Here is a 16,964-nt window from a genome sequence, read left to right as displayed (position 1 = left end):
TTTAGTTTGCTCTATACTAAGAAACAGCTGACCACTTCCACAAGATAATAAACAATGTGCACCCTAACTTGAAATTTGAAATCGAAAAACCACAAGCAACACCGAATGGCCTGTCGCTGTCGTTGCTGGACTTCAAAGTCACCATATCACAGGATGGCAACAGCTCTTTTGAATTCTACAAAAAGCCACTATTTGTCGACTATCAGTCAGCCATGCCAACCAAATCCAAACTCAACTTCATTCGCAACGAGAGAAAACGCATTGAAGACAGATGCTCCTCAAACACATCCACAAAACAACACCTGGGCGCATTCGATGACATCCTTCGCCTTAACGGTTACCCAGAGAATAGTATAGAGCAAACTAAATGCCCACAAAATCTTCAACGCAACTCTCAGCCTACCGGCACGGAGTGGTCGTACCTTAAGATCCCTTACATTTCTGAGCGACTCAATCACAAGATCACTAACATTTTTAGAAAGGAAAACATCCCAGTACGCGTTGCCCACAAGTCCTACACGCTCAGACAAGCCCTATCCCACACCTCCACAGAGCGCAAATGCACCAGAGACAAATGCCCCATCGCTAACACCGGATTGTGTTTACGAAGAAATGCAGTGTACCAGCTCACGTGCAACAGCTGTGATCAACATTACATTGGTAGCACAACACGCTTCATCCATGACCGCGTAAGAGAACACATCCATAACGATAGCTCCTCCGTCAAAAAACACATCTCTTCCTGCCAGAACAACGACCATAAAGGCATCAACATCAAAATTATTATGAGCGAAAACGATCCCGCTAATCTACGCCTCTACGAAGCATTTTATATCAGAAAATACAAACCGACACTCAATTCCCGAGAGGAATGTACTGAATTTGCGGAACTGCTATTTTAATATTTAATTTTAGACACTACAATCCATCATTAGAACCTTGTATACGCTCGCAGTTTATTTCTATTTTTATTTCTATAGCTTTCACACATACGTCACATTTTTTACACATTTCACCCTTCACCCTACACTCTCTTTGTATATATATATATAGCGCGCGTGGAATATTTTCTCATCCCTGATGATGCCGTTGATCGGCGAAAGCTTGGATTTCAGTTTTTAGTTTTTAGTTTTTAAACAGCAGTGTAAGGCCTCAATTGAACAGTTTTTATATATATGTATAAGTATTAACTGAAGGGTTTCCAACCAGAAATGGCATAAATTGCTTTTTTAAGAAAATGCTTCATAGTTATCAAAATCAAAATTTTGTGTATTAAATGTGCATCCATATTTCCTTTTTGCAGAAAGGGCTGAATTTCAAAGGATTAGAGCACATTAACTGCCACCATAATAAAGTAGAGTCAAAATTCCTTGTAAACCAGCCCTGGTAGAAAAATGCAAAATCTTTGCTTAGGCTAAATCTGGGCACAATTTTGGAGTGTTTTTCTGACGTTTTGGCCATAAAGTGATCAAATAGAAAACCCTTCAACTATTGAAGTGATCCTAACCAAGTCCAATACAAGTCAGGCTTTAAATTTACACATGATAAAAAGCCTTTAAGTGTGGCTGTACAGGTGGATGATGTGAAAATTATAAAGATTATCATAGCTTCTTGATCATGAGCTTTAACTTGCAGCCTTATGCCTCACAAATGATGATGATGATGATGAGTATCGAGCTTTAAGGCTCCCAATTCTATCCAAGGCTAGAAATAGAAGTACCATCTTTAGCAAAGAGAACCTCACTATCATGATCAATAATCTGTAACAGTCAAGATGCTAACTGATATACAGCCATCTCAAAATGTACCGTCAGCTTGCATTTTTGCCATCTGTAGTGGTGGTGTTTATTTGCTGCTTGTAGTTCACTTACTTTCATCATGAGAACCTCCCTAGCAGGCGAGAAACCCTGGCCCTTCCTGTCTTATCTATCACTCCTGTTTAAGCTGTCTACTGCTCCTGTTTAATGTTCCCTTATCTGCTACAAAACATTTTGACAGGACTGAACCCAGCCTTCTCAAACATTTCACAGAATATGACTAAACCTTGAGGTAGATGTCCATTGCAATATCCTTCAAGAATGTTCTTCCTGTAAAAAAAAATCATAATTTTTAAATGTAGGAGAAAATTACTTCCACAATAATGAAGACTTCTTGAGACAGGAATTCAAAACAATTATTGTTTGTTTATTGGTGACATTTTGTGATACTAGATTATAAAACTGTCTTCTCATAAGAACCAAAGAATAGCCAGTGATTAAATTTACTACCATCTGCATAAAATTTACAGTAATGTTGGTGAGTATGAGCTTCATTAGTTATTAAGCACAAGCCTCTTATCTTTTACCTTCATGTAACTTTTTAAACAGCAGTGAAACTCTCTTGATTAAACCTAGCAGCTGAAAAGACATCTCTGACATCTCCTTTGTATAGCTGATGACAAAAGTTGTGAGGAAATGTTGTGTTAATGTTTTCAGTTACACTATCTCTTATGGCTCATGTGTTAAGCCCTGGTCACTGTTCTAGCATCATCACTCATGCATACCGTAAAAGCTCAATTTATTATTTAGCCCCCCCCCCCAACCCCTCTCTAATAAGCCCCCCATTTGGAAGTCAGGTTTTGTAATAAGCTCCCTCTCTAATAACCCCCCTTCCCCTTTGGGACATGAAATCTTGTAATTAATCCCTCCTATTCTCTATTACAAAATCCACTTCAATATTGTGGCCCAGTTGGTTTGCTTTTGAAAAACATCAAAAAGTTCTCTTAATTAAAATTACCATGACTACACATACCGTTTTTTCAGTCCCGGTGACAGAGTTTGAATTTCCTCAGCTGGGCTCCATTCTATAATAATATTATGGTTTTTAATACGTAATTAAAATACTTTGATCACGAAAGAGATTAATAACTACATAAAGCACTGAAAGGAGAGACAACACCTGCAACCACACAATGCAAACTTGCAAAGAAGCGCATAAGGAGAGAATTACAATGTAACGGTCCAAAAAAGAAATGCGTTGGCAGAATATGACCATCAGCCACCTTCACAATACTGACTGGAAAATAAATTGAAGATTATAACATCTTACATTACCATTACTGAAGGTTGCCAGAAGGCCAGTTTTGGTCTCTATTTTTCTGCAAACATAAAACAACAATTATTTAAAAGACCACTGCAAGATATACCACAGATGGACTACTTGACTATCTTTGAGGTCAGAGGCCTAATTGCAATGGGTCTGGGAAAATGAAGGGTACATGGAATTTATTTTCAGTGGAAAATGAAACAATAGATTATCTTATCATTGCACTGTAGGCTGATGTAAATCAACAATGTGTTGTTCCAGAATTATCCAAGCCACTCCTATAAAGGGTACTCTTGGTCTGGATACTCCCCTCTGCAAATTCAAATTAAGCTTTACACTTGCTTTAAAACAATAAATTGGCTTTGGAGACCTTCCTTCTCCATCCTTCTAATGAGGAAATTCCAATCAGTTTTCATATTGACCATAAGAAATCTCTTTAATATCCCTCTCTGGAATAGTAGACTGACCTCACTGTATGAAACACATTAACATTCAATCATTTGCCTGACTATCCCTCTACCTCTCAAGTGATATGTGATTACCAGAACTTGTAGTTAATTCGGTTGGGGGATATTTTGAGTATCATTAACACTATTTTCTCTCTCATGTAGGATAGTTACAGATAATTTAGACCATTTAGCAGTATAGCCAACACTCCATTTCCTATTCATTTCATTGAGTGATTATTTTATTTTTTCTTGTCACCTGTTGAACCTACTGAGCCACACCAACCTCTGGAGATCTGAAGTCTAGAAATTTAACCCTCCCCCCCCCCCTTCACCTAATCATCAACCCACTCCTCCCCATTGTACCGGAATGCTTCAAAATTGAACCACCCCAACCGAAAAAATGGTCCAAATTGAACTACCTAAAAAATTTGCAAAGCCCAAATACGCAACTGCCAACTACCAATGCCTTAAAATTATCCATAACTAAAACATGTTAGCTTGCAGGATCCAAAAATACATTGAAGCTTCAAAAACTCATTAATAACTCATAAGCCAATTGACCTATCAAATGGTTGATAATACATCATGTGCAGTGACTTTATATTGATAAACCTCCTCCTTATTAGTATTCAGTGTTTTATCAGCTGATGAAACACTCCTCATTAGCATGCGCTGTTTTATCAGCTGATAACATTCCTCATTAATATGCGGTGTTTTTCTCATACGCTAATTTCCAACGTTCACAAAAGCATAATAAAAATTATTGTTATCAACTCTGTTGACACACGCTGATCCAGGAATGTTTTTGAAGCTGTTCAAAAAACTAGCAGCACATTTTTTTAAACCTGATAAAACACTCCTACTCGTTTTTTAAACAGTACGTAAAAGCTTAGGACTCCTTAACAGAATCTTCGTCAAGTGGTAAGACTTTGCTTTTGGTCACATGACTTGAGGTGGTGTGAGTCATGTGACAAAGTGAGACAGCGGTTACAAACAAGCGGTCTTTTTGGACATTTTGTGACCACCATGACTAACACCACCTCAAGTTGTGACAAAAAATTAACATCTCACTACTTGACAAAGATTCTGTGAAGCTTGTATGCTTAAATGTATTTTCGAAAAAACTTAATCCTAGAGTTTCCCGTGAAACGTGAATGTAATAAATTATTCTTCGTAATCCGTGACCTGAAGGTTTTGCGTGACCCGTGAAGAGCCTGAAAATGAAATTTTCATTTCCGTGATCCGTGATTTCCTATTTTTTCTGTTCGTGAACCCCCCCTGTACGACCCTCTTTTGTCAGGGAGGTTTGTTGACCCACATGGGAGACTGGGGATTTGTTCTGTATCTGGGAAACTCGCGCATAATCCAGGAAAGTATAGATTAATACCGTTTGGAGAAATTAGTCACTGATCAGTTGTAGGAAGTTGATAGGATCTACTGCCTTTCAGTCACGTACCTTTTTTTCGCGTTATAAAGACCACCCACTCCAAAGCAAGTGCAAATGTTTTGTATTGCGGAAAAGACATCACTTGAAGAATCATCTGATTGGAAAATGGAAAATGCTCCGTAAACAATCAATTAAGACTTGCAATGTACATGTAAATGATCTCGAGAACACTGAGGCGTTCGCATGATAGAAATTAATCATTGGGTTACAAAACCATTTGAAAGGTCTTCCTTCTCCGGAAGGTTTGCGTCGCGAAATTTTCGCTTCTTCGTCTTCTTTTCGCTGCGAAGCTCGTCTCCTGTATGCACAGAAGAGTTAAATCTAGATGATTCCATTTTAACTGTTTACTGTTATGACTTATTACAAAACAACACGTGCTGCCAATTTCAGCGCGTGCGTGACTACTTTTACCGCTGGTAATACAATACTAATAGGGAAGGGAGGGTTTGACATCGAAGATAGCACAGCTGTTAAAGTCTTCATAACTTTCAACAGTTAATTATACTTTTAAAGTTACAGTTTTGATATAATTTGTTTGCTTTTAGTCAAATTGCTTTGAAAATGAAACTCAAAGTAATGTCTTGCACAATTCACACACACTTACCCTACCCGAGAAAGTAATACGTTGCTCGTGTGCTAATTAGTTCGTGACGCTTCGCAAAGAGAATGGTGTCACCTGCAAATAGCATGGCTAACCACAAGGTTTTACTGGCTGAAAAACGCGGTAAATTTTCAAAACGGTTATGAAAAGTTGTCATGATTTGCTCTGAATTCAGAGGATGCGGTCTGGCTTGACAAAAGGAGTCGTAATCACGAAAACAGTTTCGTAATTAACGCCAGTTCGGATTTCCTGTTACCATAGAGTTTAGAACGCATTTGAAGAATTTTACACGTTGCAGGTGAAAAGTAAGACTCGGAATATCAAATAACTGTTTATAAAGTATCGATTGATGATCAGCAAGAGTGTGGTCTTCGCTGGAGCATACGTGAGTTGCTGTTGATTGTTGTGGAGACGGTGTTGAAATTATCATCACCGCATCTGGAGTTTCTCTTGATCTTTGACTTTTGAAAGGCTTGTTCGAGATTATTGACTTGTTCGTATAGCGAATTAATGCCAACAGCATTGTGATGCGGCTCATAATGGTTTTGGCGGGTTGCATCTTCGGTCATGTATGTTCACGCTGATTTTAGCTCACACAGCAATGGGACTAGTTTTAGAATTTTATCGATAGTGCAATGTATCTTCCAAGGAGAAAATGCAGAAAGGTGTTTCTCTGGATTTGCTTGGCTGTCGTTGGGCAAGTCATCGTTTCGTTATTTCTACATGTAGAGTTCAATTTCGCGCCAATTAGGCACGATAGTTCCACAAATACGAGACTGAACAGGATTAAATCTCGTCTGAGACTTCAGTCAAGTCAAGATGTCGAACAAATGGGAGAAGCCTTCAAGTTAGTTGCTGGAGAAAAATTGGACGTCGCTCGTGCCAACGATGGTGTAAGCTTATATTACAAGGGAAGTTTTATGACTAAATCAACAGAGTTTCCAGTAACTAGAAAGAATCTTCGAAATCCAGTTCAAGTAATCATTGGACATAATCAATCCATTAGCTTATCAGCGGGGCTGATCGCACAGGAAGGAGCCGAACACAAATCAGTTTATCATGGCCAGACGCGTGCAAAAGAAAACAATGTTGGTCACGAAATTAGACAAGAAAATGGCGAGGAGATGGACGTTACAGAACTGAAAGATATATTTATTTCTGTTAAAACTACTGGGGATTATCACAATACGCGAGTAACTGTTTTGCAACACACCTGGTTTCAAAATGCCAGAGATCAGGTATATTTATTAATTATTTTATAGGGCTGTGATCATTACGTAATTACCCCTTAATACAGCGTTAATGCATATTGAGCAGACAGGTCACGAGAATCAAAATAATAATCACAGATTTCTCAGACAAAAAAGAGGAACTGATATGTTGAGCCTGAAAGACTTTCATGGAGAGTATAGAGTTACAACCCATCCCTTGGTTGAAATTAAAATAAATTATTCATGAAAGACGTATATTCAGCATGCAATGGGTTTTCCAGATTTTTCTTGTTTTTCATACAATTGATCTGCTGAATAAAGAAGATATATTATATACATCATGGGAATCTCCTTGAAGCATTACCTAGGCTACAATGTTTGGGTTAACAGCCTAATTACCATACCCTTGACTCCTGATAATGCCAGGGGGGGGGGGGGTACTCAAGTACTGTTTTACACAGGGAGGCACTGCCCTGAGGCCCAAACCCTTTCCTTTTTATATACATTTTTAGCAGGAAAGATAACCGTTTCAAATAACTTCCATAGGTAATGGTACCCCTTTCGAATACCTACAGTACTGTAGAAACACTATCTTTTTCCGTTGGGTTTGTGCGAGATATTTTGAAAGGCCCTTTTAAATACCTAAGTGACGGTTTTCCCTACCCTTTTCTATTCCTTGGCTCATGAAATTCCTTCCCTTTTATATAACTCCGTCCTGAAAAAGGAACCTCTTTTGAGTGGAGCTTCCCTATACAGTCCATAGTAGGGAGTACCCCCTCCTAGGTTATACCCCTTTCTTAACAGCTTGCATTAGTGCAAATTTGTAATTACACAACATTACAAATGGATTTTATTGATAAGTGTCAATAAGTGTCAAGACTTTGAAATTATATTTGCCCTGACAACACCATCAGCCAGATGGTTGCTAATTAGTTAATTATTACAGGGCCAGACAATAATGAATAATTAAGTACATGTCATGATGAAGAGAAAAATAATGTATATAATGAGTCAGATCCAGAGGGGATTGTAAAACAGATGAAAATTATAGGACAATAAATTTTAGTCACAATTTATGATCCTCCTTTCCCACACATGCACCGTTACCCCAAAACTCACTGGACCATAGTTTGCATGGGTTTATAAATGGATGTAATGATTCTTGAGGATGGTCTGGTGAGTTGGAAAAAAATATTTTGTTTATAACATTAATCTTGGTCACTCAATAAATTCATAAAACATGACCGGTCAAAAGAGGAAACAGTTGTTACCAATGGCAAGCAAGTGAGAAAAAAGAGTAATGTTAATTGGACTCATTTTGTCCATTAGGTTGAAAAGTGGAACAAAACAAACAAACTTTCAAGCAAACGAAGACAGTGAATTCAAATTAAATTGAGTAAAATGGAAATTTGTAAATAAATAATTTATTAAATAGATAGTTAAATATTTTATTTCTAATTTGCATAATTTTATGTTGTGGCTTTTTTCAGGTTTATTTTTTTACAGATCAAGAAGATTCTAGGATGAATGAAAGCTTAGGTGAGACTTGTTTAACAACAATGGTCATTTTGAATAATAAAAAAAATTAATTGTGTCTCTTATGTCATGCCCTATGCTCCAGTTGTGATTGAAATCCGTACTTCAAGTTAATATTCTTGTTTGCAAATTTCATGTTTTCTTAGGTCAATTTCTACCAACCTATTGCAAAGTATAATTTGTGAGATCCAAAAGGCACAGTGACTAAAAATCAAGCTTTTATGTCAGTATAAGTACAGTGTTACTTTGTTAACACTCAATTTAATAGAGTTACCTCAAAGAAGCAACAGTACAAGACTGTCATATTGTCTGACATAATCTCACTTTTATCTTAGGTCCACAAGGTTCATTGGAGTCTTTTAACTTTGTGCTGTCCCTGATAATATTAAATACTCACCCCCCCCCCCCCCCCACCCACAAAAGGTGATTTTAGATTGGGCCCCACCCCAACCCCTTTGAAATTTAACATGACATGGTATGGCAGGTTTCAATGCTTTCCGCATGGTGTTATAGTTTTGAGCATCCACCATTGTCCCTCTTGTTCAGATGCAATACAGTTATGTGATTTCTATGAGTGGGTTATTCTTCATGAATTTTCGTTACTTGTTTCATCAAAGTGGAATTTTTGAAGGTGACGGGACCATTTTGATTTCTTGACCAAGACAAAATCTTCCTAAAGATAAAGGAAGATTAAAAAGGAGACTGTCTGAATGAGCAAATGTTTTAAGGGTAAAGAGAAATATATATTAAATTATGTTACATTTATGCACATTATTAACAGAATATTAACATTTGAATTTAGGGGGCCATCTTATCAAGACTCCCTGTACGAAAGGACATCAAAGGTATTAAAAACTATTTTGGCTCTGTCATTGATTTTTCCTTTAAACCTACAGTTAGGTCAATTAGGTAACAGCTTATGCATGCTTTGCAGACCTGCATATGCTTTTGGTTTTGTCTGTAATTAAATTGTTTCTGTGTGTCTGCTATCATATCATTGCTGTTGTACTGAGAAGGGTTAGGATACTGACAGAAATAGAAGACGTATATGCACCCAGTTATGACTGAAATGATATAATTTATCTTAGTTAGGTCCTTGTAAAAGGATATTTGATGAAGAGGCTGACAAAATATCAAATAACACATAATTTAATAAACTTTGATCATTAACGTAATTTGTCTCCCAAGTAAAATTTTGGCGATGCAAATTCAAGTGCTCATCAGATTATTGAGGTCTCAAAATGGATACAAAGCTTATGATCTTTCATTTTGTTTTTTTCTTGTATTAAACAGGACAAGACTTTGTTGTAAGATGCAAGCTGAGATTGATTTCTTCTTGCAAAACATTAAAACGAAGTAAGTATGGACACATGAGACCGTTTTAAGGGAAGCTGAGATGTGCCGGAGGTGATATATTGGCTGTAACAGTGATGCGTTGACTTGGGAAGGATAAAGAATTAGGAATACCATAACGATTACAGACGCATTCACCTGAGATAAAAATAGAACAAAAAACAAGTATCTCTAGAATGAAATTTCATCCCAGTGATTATACGAAAGGCAATCCGCGTGAAATTGTTTAGAGAGGAACTGTTTCACATGTGAATCTTATAAATAGCGGCAAACAAACGGCCACACGCCGCGATGAAACTCATCTGAAATTAAGCTACACGTTTTGCTCCATTTAGGCTCTGTAAACTTTCTTGAAAAAGCAGAAAAAACGTTTTTTATTCAGACAAGTTCTCAGATTTTCGCTGAATGTGGAAAATTTGTTGTGGGAGTAAAGAAAAAATCAGAGTCCCTTTCTTCTAATGAACTTATTTTTTTCATGACATCGACATAATTTTGGCGATTTTAGAAGATTACGGAACGCTAAAATTCAGACCTCGAGTAGTCTGCTATTTCTCTCAGGGATAGGATAGAGGGCGAAATACTGGAGCGCGCGTGAAGATCGTCTCGCGCGTCCAATGCACGCGTGTGTGTCTCGCACGCGTTTAACTTGTGTTAGAAGTAGTGAGCGGTTGTCTACGGAAATTGATGGGACAAAAATTTGTTGCAACAAGGAACACTTTCGCAGGGAACTAGGATAAAATGAAAAAGATGTGCTTTCCCCTCAACCAGCTTACTATTCACTTCTTTATTGTCATCATAATGGCCGACGCCTGACAGAAAGGATATCAGGATGTAGTTGTTTTTTTTTTTTCACTTTATCTACATTGTGCCGGGACAGCTTTCCATTTTGAGCACCCTTCCTTTCGCAAACTTCTTGAAGAAATTTTATCATAAATACATTTTCTCTTGGTGAAAATGTTTTAATTTTTCTTTCAGATGGTTTTGCCATTTTGACGATGATAATTATGTTAATGTTCAAGTATTGGTGAATACGCTGCGAAATTTTAACTCTCAGGAGGATGTGTACCTCGGAAAACCCAGCCTGGCCAAAGAAATGGAGGTAAATAAGGGTATGGAGTTGCTTAAAATTTAGTTCAACTTTCAGGCCTTTTACGGCGGCTCGAGAAACAGCCTGCACAGCAAGCGTTTGTGCGTTTTTTGCGATTCATTTCGCGGGTATCCAAAATACAGAAATCGGCTTTTTAGTGTAGAAAACTCCGCGGAAAGGCTTGCTTCGCAGGCTACTCGAGAAATGCCTCACCTCCGTAGTTCAGTTACGTGGATTTGTGTTTGCGTATTATTGTAGTCAGTACCGATGTCAATGCTATAGATTACTTCAGATTGATTTTTTTCGTGTCGTTTTTTCTTGGCAGGCTTGGGACAGATTAGATGGAAACAAGGTGAGAAAAACATTTTTTTATGCGTAAATCTAAATTCTTTATTTTTTCAGTAGAACTGAAGTTTTACATTGAAAGTTTAGGGATTAAAGTGACAACCTTTTTTGATGGAATAAGCTGAACACGGAGTTATAAGATGGTTATTTTCTGAAGAAACTGTGGTGCTGTGTCGGTGAAGGAGTAGCAATGAATGTTTGGTTTATCAGCAGAGTTGATGTTGACAAACCAAATGTACGGACAAAAGTAGTGGTGTTCAGATCGTTTAAAACGTTTTCCAGAATATAAAAAGAACGCCTAATAGCGAGTGTGAACTTTGCCACTCAGTTGCGTGCCACTTGTAATACATCAAATTAGAGCGGTTTTCCATCGAGTGTCGTAAAACCAAAACCAAAGTTATTACTCTAGCCAATCGCAACAGATGATAGCAACACAACGAGCCAATCAGAATTCGAAGCAAATACATGTAACCGGTGCCAACCGCGGGAAAACGCATGCAGCCAAAACACGATTGGTTTTGGTTTGAATTCCCATTGGTTGAGAAAATGGCGCGAGTTTTGTTAACCAATCACAGAGCGTAGTAATGCAAAACCAAAGCAAACGCGAAATTACTTTCGACACTCAATTGAAAACCACCCTAAAATATTGCGGAGCCATTGTTAGCACTCACTCACATGTCTGTTTTCATTTCAGGTAAAGAAATTTTGGTTCGCAACTGGAGGAGCGGGCTTCTGTTTGAGTAGTGCTCTTGTCACCAAAATGAGTCCTCATGTCAGGTAACCCATAACATCAAAGAACAAATTCTCCTATCTTGTCCCCATACTTTTGGGGAGAAGTTATTAAAATATCAAGAAAATTCACCTTGGGTAATCATATCCGTAATCCTTAATTCTCACGACCTCACAGATTGAATAAGCATTGCTGTTACAAGGAGAAAATTTGATGCTGATCACTGTTAGGCTCCAAAGGTTAATTTCGTCCTTAACTGACTAAATGGAAATCTCTTTCGCGTCAGTAGGGCCGGTGTGCATCCCTTAGCCTACCTGGCAAGCGAGAGAAAAAAATAGAAGGAGTGGGGAAGGGAGGGAGAGGGCAGAAGCAAAAGACGTAGATAGCCACATGGAAAAACGCTTGCTACACGGCTACAAAACGGCGGTACACCCTAGATTTGGTCAATCAGTCATGGGACAGCACACTGCAAGAAATTATCTCGGCTTATTCGTATCAATATCTTAGTGTTTCAACAAATATGTTCCCCGGCTTATGGTAGCTTAGTTTTGATGTGTGAGTGATTACCAGTGCGACGATCACATCAATTCTGGAGGAAATTTCTCGAACCCACCTTGCAGCTTTTATCCTCCTCTTCCTTTGCAATTTCGAAGAATGGGAAATTGTTTCTTGTCAGTGTAAGCCTAATGTAAACATTGATTTGTATCTCTTATCATTTGTCTACAGCAATGGGAAATTCCAGGAAAACTGTGAACGTGTAAAGGTGCCCGATGACTGTACCATTGGATTCATTAGCGGTAAGAAGCAAAGCTATAATTTTTGGATGAAGGCTGAGGTTTTTCAGTTGGAATTTTAGCTTTATTCGCAAACTGCCAAGTTCGTTTGCTCATCGACCTCAGATTGTCTAAAAAATCACGCTGGAACGCTCGCGTTACTGTAAATCTGATACGTGTACATACAAAGTCTCTTATGAACGCCTCATCAACGGGAGCAAAACACTGACTGTGTCACTTACTCAACACTTTGTCAGTACTGTTGGGTCGTATTGCAACCCAACGATAACGAGTGAAACACGGCGTTTTCTGGGCAGTTTCACGTCAATTCTTTTAGTGTCTAACATAAATACACAGCCCAAGAGTCTCTGAGAGTGAGCAGTATTGCGCATGTCAGCCCGTGAGAGTGCCCTTGAAAGCGGTAATATAGTTCAGTTAAAATAGTCCAGTCAACCCCACAACCCATGACCCCTCCCCCGTACTTTTCTTGGCGTTTTGTTAGACGTCAGTGAAATTAATTGGACAGTTGCTGAATATTCAAATTCGCAAATCATCCTGTCGTTTTATGCAAACTTGGGTATTTTAGGTACTGTTATTAATGAAGGCTTTGTTATCTTTTTACTCCGCAGAAGTTCTTCTGAAAGTGAAATTGAGGAGATCGAAACTTTTCCACTCTCACTTAGAACAACTTTCATTTGTAAATCAAAATGAGCTCAGCAAACAGGTACGACAAGCTAAACTAACATCTACGTGCAATATTTTATATTTGTTTTGTGGTGTAAGTACAGGTGTAAGCTGAACGGATTAGCTGAAAATGAACGAATGCAAACTCGAGGAAAGAAGACATTTTCATTGCTTCGAGTTCTAATTGGTTCATTGCGCTGTTTGCGTCTGTTGTGATGGGAAAAGTAATTTCTCTCTTTTTTTTTCTATTCGACTCTCAATTGAAAGGCGCTGTAATCGCTCATTCTTTTTCAGATAAGCTTCAGCTACGGTTTCATGGGAGGCAGGGACAACCGCATTAGCATTGAAGGACCCTTTAACAATGAGGAGGACCCCAGTAGGTATGCAGATTATGATTTTGAGTTGAAAATAATTGAAAAGAAAAATGCTCACACGAATTCTTCTATCTTAAAGAAACTTAAACTACAGTCGACTCCCGATAACTCGAACCTTCAAGGGAAATTGAAAAAGGTTCGAGTTTTCGGGAGTTCGAGTTATCGAGGGTAAAATTATATAGAAAATGACCTGAAGGGAAAGGAAAATTGGTTCGAGTTAGCGCGAGGTTCGAGTTAGCGAGGGTTCGAGTTATCGGGAGTCGACTGTATGTCACTCCTCTCCTCGAAAGCAAACAAAGTCTAAGGAGGATTACTTTATAATTCCAGTTAACAGACCAAACGTTTCTCATAAGTCTTTATTTGACAATGTTATTGTTCTCCTGCAGGTTTAAGTCTGTCCATTGCTTCCTTTATCCCGAGACAAGCTGGTGTCCCAAGTCTGCAGAAGCGAATGAAATACAAGACGATAAAAACCTTACCCCACAGTCCAACAGATGACAAAATCTGCGAAGCAGAAACATTTTTCATGTTCATATTTATTTGAATTATTTCCTAAGGGTCATTTTGGTGATTTTCTAAGAAAACCTTCCGGCAGATTCTTTCATTCGCGGCTCGTTTTAATGTCTTCCGTTAAGGCGTTCTCTGTTTTGCCATGGTTGTAAAATATTTTGTTTCCCAAGGTTTGTTCGCAATATTGAATGTCAGTAACAAACCGCAAGCAAAGCTTTTAAGGTATAACGGCTTTATTTAAACAGGATGTAAAATGCCTCCAGAAAATAGGGACAAAGAAGACCAGTGTGTATAGTTTCATTACTGTGTTTAAATTTTTGAAATAAATAAGACTTTCCAATTATCTTTGCTTTATCTTGCTGTGGTAATAATTTCTGTGAATGAAAAAAAATTATCTTGTAGTTTCAGTATACAAAGACGATGTTTCGTGCGATTGAAGCAGTGATCTCAGTGCGATAGAAAATCGCTTCTGTAAGCTGCGGTGATTTTGGCAGCATTTCACAGTAATTAATGGGTGATTTGGTTGCGATTAGAGAAGAGTGTATGTGATCTGCGCATATGTAAAGGCCCGGCCCTTTGGGTCCCTCCAGGGCCTTTGGTTTGACTGCGCCGTCGGTTTTACACAAAAGGAAAAGCTTTGAGGTCGAGAATCTTTATCATAACATCGTATGCGCTCTACAATCCTATTTACAGCGAAAACGCCAGTTGCGAATTTACACGGGTGATTTGCTGTACAAAAACGCGCCCAAATTGCTGCTAAAATTACCCTTTAGCGGTCAGAGTTAACGCCCAGAATACCTGAAACGGCTAAGGTTGCTTCTCCTCGCTGATAGGAAACGGTTTTTCTGACTTGGTGGCCTGAGAGCATCCAGTCCGTCACATCCGAATCCTGAAAGTCCTCGTTGCTTACTGAAACGTCGCTAGCGGAGCGTAAAGCCCTGTTAAGACACGTTTACCAAACCATTTGTTTGTCTTGCAAACAAAGATCAGACGATGCCACCAAGTGTCCAAGAGAAAATCCAACTTGGTCTTGCTCAACTTGGTGAAAGAAAGATTGTATTTGAAAGGGACGGCAATTCAAGGCATGTCCATGAAAAACTCGTATGACTTACCGCTTACTTGAACGTCCAACATCACATTCATCATTAATAAACACTACAGCGCCGTTTGGTACTTTTTGTACGAGGCATTTCTTTTTTTTTTTTTTTGTTGCAGATACAATACAATACAATACTTTATTTACCCACGCTACATCTAGGAGTGATAAAAACTCGTTAAAACATGTGCGTGAAACGAAAAGCATAAAAAAGAAAAGAAATAATTTAAAAATTACTTAAATCTTAAATCTATCTGAGCTACTGAGTTCGCTGTATCTTATGCCCATATTTGGACAAGTAGTTCCACAGGGCTTCCCATTGTTAAGCGCAAAATTTGCGCTAAACAATAACCTTTCATGCGAGTGACTGACAGTCGTCGTGAATTTCCATGAATTTCACTTATTCCTGCAGGGGGGGGGGGGGGGTGGGAAGGGGGTGGGGCGGGTGTTACTAGTCCCAGGTTACTTAGCCGCGTTTATGACTAGGAACTATTGGTGAGAAATTGCCAAGTTTATATCGTTCTGTTCTATGTGTAGTCTACGGGTTATGTTCTGTTCTACGATATATGTCCTGTAGGTTGGCATTATTGGCAAGTACGAAGAGGGAGCGTGTTTTGTACGCGGTTTGTGGTTTCAGTGGAGTTATGTTTCGGTCAAATCAAAGCTCTGACCTCCTGACCCTTTTGCCTTTCCGGGGGTAGGAAATTTGATAATCATAGTCTTCCGAGGAGAGGGGAGTGATCGAGTCCATACTGGAGAGACAGCTTTTTGAATGCAAACAGTGTGGCAAGTGTTTTAGTGAAGGAGGAGGTGCAAGACGGCATGCTAGACTCCTCAAGATTAATTAGTGTTTTAATTATATTCTTATATGCTGGTAAAATTCGTTTAGTTTGTTCTTTTAGTTTGACCTTTCTTCCAAAGTCGGTTGAAATTCTTCTTGCAAAATAAAGAATGCAGTTTATTGTGCTGAGTTTCCATGATGATAATATTGCTATATCTCTAGACAAGGACTTTATTGGACGTTGACTGAAAAAAGAACACTTTATTCAAGCCGATTAACGCTAATCCATGATTAAAAATTAACTGAGGTTTTTATCTTGCAGTGTACAGCTGTACACTGCAAGAAAACCAAACAACTGAGAGAAATTGGGCTTATTCCATTCTTGTTGTATATCAATGACTTACCGAATTGCTTGCAGTTTTCACAGACTAGGATGTACGCTGACGATAACAGCTTGACGTTTGCTAGTACTGACGTTAACTATTTAAATGGTCTTAATTATGATCGAAGCAAAGTGTACACTTGGTTATCAGCCAACAAGCTTATTTCAAACCTAGCAAAAACGGCGTTTCTGTCATTGGAAGAATACTGCCTTATCATAAGGCTTGTGTTTATGTCGTCCCCGTTCTCACTGGTGAACTGAAAACGGCGACATAACATGACATAAGCATAACCATAAACGCAAGCAGGTGTTCTCACTTACTTAACAGGTAATAGGGAATTTAAACCACAACGGCAACGCCAATTGAAAACCGCGCTTGAAAATATAACTTCACGTTACTTGCACTACTTTGCGATTATTCCAATTAGTTTAACTTGTACAATATATATGGCCGAACTAGCAAGTGACAGAACTGGTGGAAATGGCGTTCAAGTGGAGACAGAGAATAAAAAAAATTACCG

At 38.4% G+C, this 16,964-nt stretch overlaps 2 protein-coding genes across 2 annotated transcripts; one reads left to right on the top strand and one right to left on the bottom strand.

Annotated features, from left to right (window-relative positions):
* Positions 1-1,446: 1,446 nt before the first annotated feature.
* Positions 1,447-5,347, bottom strand: LOC146466172 (uncharacterized). Its single transcript, XM_085127721.1, has 6 exons — positions 5,195-5,347; positions 4,990-5,074; positions 3,093-3,136; positions 2,791-2,842; positions 2,345-2,430; positions 1,447-2,087 (listed from the first exon to the last, which is right to left on the bottom strand). Exons 1-6 carry the CDS (start codon positions 5,313-5,315, stop codon positions 2,038-2,040), a joined length of 438 nt encoding a protein of 145 aa, XP_084983847.1. The 5' UTR covers positions 5,316-5,347; the 3' UTR covers positions 1,447-2,037.
* Positions 5,348-5,622: 275 nt separating this feature from the next.
* Positions 5,623-14,527, top strand: LOC146466171 (beta-1,3-N-acetylglucosaminyltransferase manic fringe-like). The gene is made up of 11 exons (XM_085127708.1): positions 5,623-6,819; positions 8,283-8,331; positions 9,131-9,173; positions 9,622-9,684; positions 10,657-10,780; positions 11,094-11,120; positions 11,808-11,890; positions 12,570-12,640; positions 13,246-13,340; positions 13,595-13,680; positions 14,061-14,527. Exons 1-11 carry the CDS (start codon positions 6,217-6,219, stop codon positions 14,170-14,172), a joined length of 1,356 nt encoding a protein of 451 aa, XP_084983834.1. The 5' UTR covers positions 5,623-6,216; the 3' UTR covers positions 14,173-14,527.
* The last annotated feature ends 2,437 nt before the right edge of the window (positions 14,528-16,964 follow it).

Source organism: Pavona decussata, unplaced genomic scaffold (genome assembly GCF_977016875.1).
Source record: "Pavona decussata unplaced genomic scaffold, jaPavDecu1.1 SCAFFOLD_153, whole genome shotgun sequence".
NCBI classification, from domain to species: Eukaryota; Metazoa; Cnidaria; class Anthozoa; order Scleractinia; family Agariciidae; genus Pavona; species Pavona decussata.
This window is presented reverse-complemented; position numbering and strand designations above follow the sequence as displayed.